The sequence below is a fragment of the Stigmatopora nigra genome, chromosome 6 (assembly GCF_051989575.1).
Source record: "Stigmatopora nigra isolate UIUO_SnigA chromosome 6, RoL_Snig_1.1, whole genome shotgun sequence".
NCBI lineage: Eukaryota > Metazoa > Chordata > Actinopteri > Syngnathiformes > Syngnathidae > Stigmatopora > Stigmatopora nigra.
The window spans coordinates 6,044,273-6,054,974 of record NC_135513.1 but is presented as its reverse complement, the minus strand read 5'-3'; the positions used below and the strand labels follow the sequence as shown (position 1 = coordinate 6,054,974).

At 36.0% G+C, this 10,702-nt stretch overlaps 2 protein-coding genes across 2 annotated transcripts; one reads left to right on the top strand and one right to left on the bottom strand.

The window, feature by feature from the left end:
* Positions 1-604: 604 nt before the first annotated feature.
* On the bottom strand, positions 605-2,453 carry LOC144197683 (retinal cone rhodopsin-sensitive cGMP 3',5'-cyclic phosphodiesterase subunit gamma-like). The gene is made up of 3 exons (XM_077718214.1): positions 2,288-2,453; positions 1,227-1,345; positions 605-1,125 (listed from the first exon to the last, which is right to left on the bottom strand). Exons 2-3 carry the CDS (start codon positions 1,334-1,336, stop codon positions 1,008-1,010), a joined length of 228 nt encoding a protein of 75 aa, XP_077574340.1. The 5' UTR covers positions 1,337-1,345; positions 2,288-2,453; the 3' UTR covers positions 605-1,007.
* A 1,536-nt stretch (positions 2,454-3,989) lies between these two features.
* erp27 (endoplasmic reticulum protein 27) lies at positions 3,990-9,095 on the top strand. The gene is made up of 8 exons (XM_077719575.1): positions 3,990-4,085; positions 5,580-5,778; positions 5,864-5,949; positions 7,476-7,613; positions 7,682-7,798; positions 7,874-7,999; positions 8,700-8,897; positions 8,982-9,095. Exons 2-8 carry the CDS (start codon positions 5,721-5,723, stop codon positions 9,021-9,023), a joined length of 765 nt encoding a protein of 254 aa, XP_077575701.1. The 5' UTR covers positions 3,990-4,085; positions 5,580-5,720; the 3' UTR covers positions 9,024-9,095.
* Positions 9,096-10,702: the final 1,607 nt, after the last annotated feature.

The following is a 10,702-nucleotide window of genomic DNA, read 5'->3' as shown; positions in this document are numbered from 1 at the left end:
CCGCACATTCCCAAAGCATGCTTGTTAAACACTTTAAATTTCCCCCATGTGGCATGAAGGTTTGATTGGTCAGATGTCTCCTTGTGCCCTGTAATTGGCCAGCAATCAATTCTGGGTGTCCCCTACCTACTGCCCATAGATGGAGGGGGATATGCTCCTGCACCCCCGCGACCCTTGTGGGGTTAAGTGGTAAGAAATGATTTAATATTATTGTCATTTATCCTTTAATTTACCTGTTAAGAGCAAAAAAGTGATTGCATACAACTGTCCAGTGCCCTAAAAAGTACTCTCATTTGAGCTGCATTGATTTTTATTTTCACTTGACAATAACAATATTGTCCACAATGAGGCAGCAGGCGCGTTTGTATCCACCCGTTTTTAAAGTGCAATCATTGTCTTGTATTGTCTTAATGTTAAACCTTACAGATGAGTTTGAGTTCTTGGCTCCCATTAACAAAATTCAGTGCTATTTCATTATTAATTCATTATTTCATGGGATGAAGAAGCAATTTACTGACTGCTCCCTGTAATTTAATGACCTTTATAATGTTCGTATCATGGATTATATATACTGTATGCCAGGAGAAAGATATAGCAAAGACACTTGTGTTATTTAGGAGACAACATTTATTGTCAGATCTATTCTACTGTAACTCCCATTTCTATGGAGTAGAATGTGTCCATGTTGCCATTTGCACTCTTCATAAAAATAAAAATACATTTCTTTCATAAATAAAATGTACAATTAGAAGGAAAAGAGGTGTAAGGGGCTCATGAATTGGTGAAGGCAGGTAAGGGTTTAGCAGCGAGGGTGGGTTGTGCTGAGATCCTGAGTTAAAGTACATATTATTATATTTTAACATGTTTGGATCCAATGGGGAGAAGTTTCTTAAGATCTCACAATGTGCCTAATCAAGAAAGACATCAGAAACTAGTGGTGGTGGTTTGGGAAGAGGAAAACAGGTATGAGGTAAATGAGCACTGAGACGAACAGGACTCCAGGTGTTCTAGACAATTCCATATTTTGCCAGGTCACTGAGCTCCATGTCACCAAAGGCTTCCCAGGGGCAAACCACTGTGATGTCTGTGCCCAGACCCTCCATGCCGGGGATGTCGTCTCCGAATCTGAGTGGATGCACAAGTGTCTTGTCAGAAGTATGCACACACACACACACACACAACAGCAACACTCTCTAGTTAAGGCCTATGATCGTGTGCTCACTCACCCCTTCTGGCCGGGTTTTGGGGCCTTGCTCTTGAAGGTGCGGGTGGTCCTCTGCTTGAATTTGGGGGGTGCCTTCTTGTCGGCGGGAGTTGCAACTGCTGCGTCTGCCATTGTTATTTTCTGAAAGAATCATTTCAAGAGGCCTTTAATTAAGCCTCAAAGATGCCGGATCCTTAAAATAACTCACTTGCAGATTAGTTTTTTTTTTTTTTTTTTAGAGTTACACAAACAGCTTTGTCAATTGGACAGATTAAAAGATTATTGCTTAACTAGCAGTGGATGTATGTCAACACCAGATTATGTTCAATTTCTCTAATTCGCAAATTACACTTGTGATTTGTATGTTGGAGACTGATTGTTTGATTTTTATTGTCAAATTGGCCTGGTTGCTTTGAAGGATTATGACACCAACAAACATTTGTCACTTTTTTATGATCATTTGAAACTATTTTATCATTTTAAATCTTTTCTCGTGATAATCCACCATTGTTATTGCCTTTTTGGTTCTTTAGCTACGAGTTCGATTGTGAGTTGTTGACAAATTTAGGTACAATTTGCCTCACCAGAATAGTATACAGAATGTCAATTTGAATTTGCTTGTTCCCTACATTCCTGAAACATGCATTTAAGGGGTTTATTGTACGGATGACTAGCAAGATAAAAAAAAACTGTAAATATCCAGTTTGAAATAAAGTAACAGCTCAAAATGTTAGAAAACCAACTGTGTCCATTTAATATTTAGCTTCAATTTAAACGCCACAGTCTTGAAACTAAATTAAATATTAAGACATTAGAAAATTGTGTTAGAAATTAAGTACAACCAATATAAACACCACTTTTTCATTTAATTAAATGCAAATCTTGGAAACTTGTTGGCTTTGATGGAGCACAGAATATGTCCATTGAATAATTGCAATTTATTTCTTTTGAAAATATTTGAGAAAAATGTACCAATGAATAGGAAGACAACTATATATAAAAACAAGTAAGTACAAATAAGAATAATACTTTCCGCCCAGTTAGTTTGCCTTGCTTGGTCTATTAGAAAAGCTAGTTTCTTACCTGCTGATGTGGAGTTTCTTGCTTCTGCTCGTCTCTTCACTTTTCGTTTCAGTGCCGTTTGTTCTCCCGGCTACTCTTTTATACCCCTAACAACTAATCCCCCCCTCACCCAGGTACAACATCACACGTTGCATGGATGTTAATTGGACTTAGTAATGCTATTTTGGCTCCCAGATCCGATGAGAGCATTGGCTGTTACATCATAATGAAGCACGTGTGACTCAGTCATGGCACTGAACAACATACTTCTTTTTCTTTCATTGTATTCTTTGATTTCAGAATAACCTAACAGAGAATTCACTAATGTATTTAAATCCAGAAAACATCTTCCAATTTTAACATGACATTCACAATTTTTACTTCTCTTTAATTGACATATCCACAAATATAGCACACCTATTTTTTACTGCGATTAACGGGAGACCTTATGATTTGTTATTGGGGGGGTTTATATCAGACTTTTAAATTCTGCTAACCTGTGATACTCCTCGCTCGTGGTTAAACCTACCTAGTTTGTTCAACCATGACAATTTGAAACATTTCATAATCTTGCAGCAATAGGGTCACATTTTTTGAGCAATGTATGTACTCATATTTCCATTACCCTTATGCTTGGGCAGAAAATTAGCACTTGCAATGACTTTTATTCTATGTTTTGCACCAATATGGTTCAAAAAGATCTGGACGAAAGCTTTGTTAGAATCACTATTTGTGTCTTTGCTGCAACAGAAGGTATCTGTCTAATCAGCTAAGTGGACTCACCAGCAGGGGACACACAAGAGAGAGGTTACAAAAATCAAGGGATTTGAACTACATAAAATCACAAACAGTTTTATAATAAAATACTGTGTTTCCCACACTTACTGTATAAGGGATTACTTAGATGTGGCAAAAGTGAACTCGCAGCATTAGAAAGTGCAGAGCCAATTTAAAAATACCCAGGGACTATTTGAAAGTAATCCAAAAAGCTGAGGTTTTCCTGCATTACGTCATGACCTTTTCTCACGTATTTAACTCTCAGAAGCTTCCAGTGTGACCAGCCTAGGTCACATTATTATTGTTAAAAGTGTAGAATGTAAATGTGGAAAAATACATTAGAGTTCCTAAATGAATTTGATTGGCCAATAGTGACTCAACACTGTATAAAAAATTTAAATGTCAAATACAATTGAAAACATAGCAAATTGTCCAAAATGTAAACAAATACAGTGCATTTAATATTATACCATATAATACCAATGACATAGGTATAGATTATATCATAATAATTTGAATGATAAAGATTTTTCATGCTATAGTGCAAAATGCATCATAATACAACCTTTTAAAACCATGCACGGACATTGCAAATTCTCTTTTATTGTTATTTTTTCAAAAATACAGGCTCCTTCTCCTTGTGCCATGCAATTGGCTGGCTACCAATTCAAGGTATTCCCGGCCTTGTGCCAGAAATCAGCTGGGATAGGCTTGATGAGGGAATGTGCATTTATTTGTTTCAACATAACCTGAAACTATGCATCCATTCACAAGAGGTAATGTAACCGAAACATTGTTTACTAGATGACAGTGTTTGTATTAGTGAGGTGATTCACTAATTCCCTCATACATGCGTCACTGAACATGTGATGCTGAGCTTTCGTGACTTCTCATTTGATGGTTTTCTTTTGTTGACATGTGTACAGGATTCGAAAGCTCTAAATTGGCCTGACCTCCGCAGCCGCTAAGCCATGTGGGAACACATGTCCAAATGAGCTGAAAGCTAAATAAAGCAGTGTTTCACCAATTTTACATCATCAAGGTAAAATCATTACATGAATGTATTTTAAAATTATTATATGCCTGAAAAATATCCCCTTTTATTGTTCTATTTTGGTCAGTTTACTCATAAAGAATAAAGGAAAATGTTTTTTTAACACAGTTTTTTTCTGAAATACACTATAAAATGACATTCTTCTTTCATTAAAACTATTAACCTAAAATTCCAACTTCATCTTGGAAAATGAATACCACGTTTTAATAAATTAACCTAGTTTGAAAAATGATTATAGTAGCATGATTTAATAAATTAAATAAGCCTGGGAAAAAAGAGTCCAAATTCAAACATCCCATTCAAGTTAAAGCTGTATGTTGTTGTTTTTTTGTGTGTGTTTTTAAAGATTTAAAGATTCTGTGCGGTCAAATTTAAAATGAAAAAAAAAAAGATATTGGATCGTGCTAAGATAAAAACAGTTAACAACCCTGACAAATTTGAATGAATAAAAAAAATTAATCTTCTCAATCTGGCAACACTGTTGATGGATGTTCCTTGATTTAGACACAGTTTATTTAAAAACGGGATGTTATAACAAACAAGTTGTGTATGTGATCCTCTTCCACAAGGGGTGGTCTTGCCTGTCCGTCTCCAGCAAACACATGCATGTTTACTGGTGTTAAGTAGCAACAGCACTTTCAGAGATACTGTTTATGATTACAAACCAAACATGTGGATGGATGAGTGAGCCTTCATGTGGTGGTTGTTCCTTATTGCAGATGTTTTGATGATCTGTGGTCAACCACATTCCACCCTACTTTTTTTCTTAACTACATGAAGCACGATCACAGTTTGTTTGTTTTTATACAGCTACATACAGCCATGGATGGTCTTGGGAATTACTAGAAAAAATAGTTAAAAATAGGTTTTATTTGTTTTCCTATACTTTGACAACAAACGTATAGTTGAACTCATCACAGTCATAATGACAATGTTAGGAAATTCCACCCATATTTCATTGTTATATATAGTAGGTGTAATTTACATATGGTGAGTGTTATAAATATATAATCTCTAATTATAATATTATAGTTTTAGGAAAATGTAAACTGGTAATCCAACTGTTTAATTTTTTAAAAAGTGTCCCTTTTCATTTTTCGTGTGAGTTTTGTGTGTTGGGAAATCTTAGAATAAGAGTTGGTGGTGTGCATTTTTGGGGAAATTCAATGAAAAAAATAAGTGGAAAGCCGATTTGGATAGCGTACACATTTCGAAAAGGAAAACATGAGCAACATCTGAAATTACATGCTGCCAATATGAAAACATCTTTATTAGTTTGAAAACAAAACGGGCTGTATACTTTAAGCGTATTTTGTCATATGCTTCTCAGAGTCAGTAATTCTACACTATATAAAACAAAATAACACGATTTTTGATACTTGCAGCCAATACAGTTGAAGCCTTATTTTCCTCATCATCGACTAGTACCCCAATCCTATGATGACGCGTAATCCAATGTCCCAATACATTCAAACTTATCAGTACAGGTGGCTGGTTCCCAAGAAACTTCCTACCACAGCACACCACTACAACGGCAGCAGGAATAACCACGAGGTAACGCTTCAAGTCTAAAAGTGCAGAAGTTTTCAAGACACCAACTGGACATCTAAAAATATAAGAAAAATGCAAATTGAGCTGTTCCTCTTCATCTTGTTCTCTTGTGTCAGTGCTGAGGGAAAAGGTAACTTGGCTATATAAAGGAAAATATATTATAATTTGTATCTCATTTAACATAATTTATGTACACTTTCTTTTCTTTTTATCAGATGTGACGCTCCCGAGGTTAAATGACACCGAAGCTGCCGAGGCCTTCATCAACTCCGCTGAAGTGGTAGTGGTTGGATTCTTGGAGGTCAGAAAAATTGACATTTTGCAAATCTATATTACCATTTTTTTGTGGTTCATAATCTGCACTTGAGTATATAAGTGGTACCAGCCAAAGAATACACAATGAAGAGGAAAAAAAAAAACAATATATCAGTCGCACTAGAGTATAAGTCGCATTTTCTCGGGTGGGCATTTTTTTATTAGATCAGAAACCAAGGTAAAAAAAAATTACGGTAATAATATTAAAGGAAAAATGGACAAAACAGGCATCTGTTAACAACTGTAGCTTTAAAAAAAACGGCCATTAGGTGGCCAGAAAGACTAAAACAACATATAATATAAGGCACACTTGAGTATTAATCGCAGGCCTAACTAAACTATGAAAAATAAAGTATACTTACTACCTTTTATCACATAAAATATGCACATATAAAAAAGCAAAATTCAGAAATGACAACAACTCCGAACATTAAGATTTTTATTTTTGTGTCTGAGAGACTCTGTCACAAATCCGATTAAAAGAAGGATGTGATAGTCCTTGCCAAGTTGCCCCACCTTTGGCATTTTTGCGGTAGGGTCAGAGGGTGGCTGCCTGCCTGATGTACTGCTCGCCCTCTGGCTGTCCTCCGAATGCGGGGGATGACTGTCGGCCACTTGACAGGATGGACACAGATGAAGGCTTGTGGGAGAAGCCTTGTTAAATCTCTGGTAAACAGCAGGAACGACGGGTTCAAGAGAATAACAAAACCGTTTTTACCAGTGTATGAACTGATATTTTTATTGCCGTCGGGATTTGAAAAACAACAGTGTGCAATCGTGTTTCCAAAACAGGAACCGTTTAATGTCTGCATTTTTTTTCACCACCTTACTTGCTTTCTCCAACAGCCACGTTCACGTTCTCGATTGCATTTTTCTTTTTGGTTTGGGGGTAAAAAAAAACAAAAAACTGAACAGCTCTTATTGGCTTCAACAGTTTTAAGTATGTCCAGAAATTGACTCGTCGCCCATTCCTTTTTTTACATTCAGCTTGTGGGAATGAAATGAGAATTCCAGATGCGCGTAAAAAAGAAGAAAAAGCACAGTACAGTATGTGCTTTAATACAATGTATAAAAATACATGCAACCTAATCAGTATGCACTTAAAAAAAATACCTTTATAAGTGAACTATTCAAAAGTTCTCTTTGTCTTAACACATTCACTACCAATGGCAATTCATAGAATATTGGTTGTAGTTGGCAAATTAGGAAAATTGTTATCAAAAGCACCTAATGACGTCAATAGGACAATGTGGATCCCTAAATAAATGTATTTGTATTATTTAACATTTATATCTTTTTTAATTGCTCATCGCAAAATACATTTTGGTCTGGCGTATTTGGGTGCAAATGAGTTAATACTTAAGGCATTTTAAACACCTGAAAATCACATCATTGGTTCCGATTTCCCATCATGTGATTTTCAATGGTTGTTTCGCAGTGAAATATGATAAAAAGTATGTATAATTGACAAAGTACTATATGAAAAAATATATCTTATCTTTAAATTTGTAGGGAGAGGAGAGTCATGGCTACAAGGAACTTCTGGCGGCAGCAAAGCGGGTGGATTCAGTCTCGGTGGCCATCTGTGCTCTCAAAGAAGTCTGGGTTGACTATGGTATTAAATCGGACACCATCACTCTATTCCGAAAGGTATTATGAGGGGTTCACTTGTCCTGTCATATATGTTTTGATGATGTTGAAATAAGCATGATGTATAGGTAGATAACCATCAAGAGAACCTCGTGGTTGCCGAGGCCAACAAGATAGAGGTCGACGGGCTTCTGAATTTTATTATTGTGAATGAGCTGCGCTACATGACGGAATACAATCAAGTGGTGGGTCCGTCCGCCTTCAATGCGGTGTTAATTGCCTACTTTAGCATGTGGTTAAAGTTGTCTTTCCTTCCCCAGACAGCTGTGGGCCTTTTCAACTCCGAGGTCAAGACACACCTCCTACTGTTTGTCAACAAGGGCCGCAAAGAATTTAATGAGCTAAAGGTGCAGTTGGAAGCTTTGGCTCCAGAGTTCACTGGCAAGGTAAGACGAGCTAGAGCATGGATTTCCAAACTAAGGCCCCCTGCCCAGTTTCTATTGGCTCTTAGCAAATGATGAAAATATCATTGAGTATGGCCCAGAAGAGATTGTTAAATACAGCCTGCATTCTGTTAGATGTCCAAACTCTTACACTATGTTGAGGTAGTCACTTAAACAGTGGCTTTTCAATTATAATTTCACTATAAATAGGTTTTCTCTGGGTACTCCGATTTCCTACCACATCAGTAGTAGTAGTAGGCTGGTTGAACACTTTAAATAGCCTTTAGCAGTTTTTCCCTAATTAATTTGTATTAATACAGATATTATATTCAAATAAATGATCTATACAATTAGGTATTGATGAAAATGAATGTAAATGGGCAATGATTATTGCTTATAAAAGTATAAAAAATAGATGCAACATAATGTTTTATATATATATATATATATATATATATATATATATATATATATATATATATATATATATATATATATATATATATATATATATATATATATATATATATATATATATATATCAAACCCCTTTACATTTGTAGAATTCATATAAAATATTATATTGCATATATTTTTTTGCATTTTCTGCACCAAATAATATTTAAATTATCGTAAATTTGCATTTAATCAAGCTTCTCACCCGTTCGAATCATCCTAACAAAAAACCCAAACTGTCTTTAAGTTCTTATTTGTGCTCATCAATGGCGCTGAAGACTCCAACTTCCGCTCCTTGCGTTACTTTGGACTCAAATCTAAGGATCTTCCCCGTGTGGGCATCTACCATGGTGACTCTGATATGAAGTGGTTATTGCCCGAAGGAGACATTTCCACTGAGCGAGTGCGAGACTTCTGCAACGCATTTTTGCGAGGAGAACTAAAGGTACTAGTTCATCTACCTCTCCTTTTTTTGGTACCTAACTCATTATGGATTTGGGGTAATAATGACATTTGTTATACTTTTCAGGAGGTAAATCAGGCTGGAGAAATGGATAAAACAGAGCTTTAGTACCATTTAAGTAATGACTATTTGACCATATTATTACGTGAATTAGCAGTGAATAAAAAGAATAAAACCTGACAGGGAAATTCCGATTTTTGTTGTTTGTCGGGGCAACCTTTGACAGCATCCTCAGCTGCACATCTGATCGCTGTGTATCTTGTTTTGTCTGGTCTGTTTCTACCAGCGCGAGGCCGTCTGCGGTTTGCGTCGCTGACCACTCGTCGGTGGCCACAAGCTGCACACGGCCTGGCACGCTTTGTCAGTCTATCCGCAAATGTTACAGTCGCGACCACAACACAACCACCTCGTGGAGAGTGACACATAGCAGGACCGGAAGATTTAAGATGCCTCAGACAATGGTCAAAGGTCGTAGACGAGAGACGGAGTTAAATTTAGTTAAATAGAGCAGCAGGCATATTTTGTAGCTCCCCTATTTTTCCTTATCAATCTTGTTAAAGTATTTTCTTCTTTTGTTCTGTGTGGAGTTGGCATTTTGTTTGATGGTTCTGTGTGTTTTTTGTTAAGGTTTTGGTCAAAGAAAACTCTTAATATGAGAAAATGGGACTTTAGTTTGAGGGGTTCGAAGACCAGTTTACCCAGAATCTTGATTTTAGTCCGTTAACTTATTCAATTTATTAAACCTTGAACGAAGATACCGAAATTGGTTGACTTAAAAATTCTATTTAATTTTTTTAGAGACAGTGGTCACTACAGTGCACAGGTTTTATTTTTTTGTGCACTTATGACCTTTTAACTTTTAAGGTGAGTGGCTATTTTTGGTTATTACAACACAAATATTTGCAATTTTTAGTAATTCCTACACTTTTTAATCAATTTTCAAACACATTTATAAATGGATACAAGCTTAAATAATTGAATTAAACTGAATTCAAAAAGACACCACATAACACTTTAAAGTAAGATTTCCTTTTTCATCACATTATTAAAAACATTGCATGCCATTGACCGCGTTAGAGTTTCAATTCATTTAACTCATATATTTCCTCAAATCTTACTAATCAGACACATTGGATTTTTTTGTAGATGAGTGTTGATGATTTATGTCAAAAAGAAAAAAAACTGGACTCAAAATGAAATTGGCCAAAGACACTGTGAGAGAAAACATTTGGGATCATCCCAGGACTGTCCACTCAAGAAAGAAGGGAATTTCAAGGTCCAGACAGAAATCAACATCCTGTAATTGTTGGTGCTGTATTGCCAAGCCGAGGCATCCGGCGGAATTGGGAAACCCTAGCAGGTGGCATCCAGACAGTCACTTTGGTTCATGTGACATAACCATTTTTTTCTTAATGTCGCGGTGGAGTAAACATAGTTGAAATATCACACTTTTAAGAGCAGTGTATGTCAGAAGTCAAACAGATAGCAGTGAGATTCTCATTATTTAGTTCATACTTATTCCGGATGGATTAGACTACATATATGAATGGAAATTTAAAATGCATCACCAATAATCTCACACTTTGTTCGTTATTCTAAACATTTTATTGGATGTATGGCATAAAAAAGATCATAATTCATCCATCCATCTTCTACTTTCTTATCTAGACAATGATACTAAAATGAAATAATTACAATATCTACACGGTTCTGAGATTAAGGTTTTAATCCCAGACTCAAGCCGCCTTATGTGAAATTTGTATGTTCTTTGCATGCCTGTGGGATAG

Bases quoted from the DNA above. Each gene is read 5' to 3' on its own strand.
- LOC144197683 (XM_077718214.1), bottom strand. From the start codon at position 1,336: ATGGCAGACGCAGCAGTTGCAACTCCCGCCGACAAGAAGGCACCCCCC. The intron at 1,126-1,226 runs GTGAGTGAGCAC...GCATCCACTCAG, and splicing joins CCAAAACCCGGCCAGAAGGG to ATTCGGAGACGACATCCCCG.
- erp27 (XM_077719575.1), top strand. From the start codon at position 5,721: ATGCAAATTGAGCTGTTCCTCTTCATCTTGTTCTCTTGTGTCAGTGCT. The intron at 5,779-5,863 runs GTAACTTGGCTA...TCTTTTTATCAG, and splicing joins TGTCAGTGCTGAGGGAAAAG to ATGTGACGCTCCCGAGGTTA. The intron at 8,000-8,699 runs GTAAGACGAGCT...ACTGTCTTTAAG, and splicing joins CTCCAGAGTTCACTGGCAAG to TTCTTATTTGTGCTCATCAA.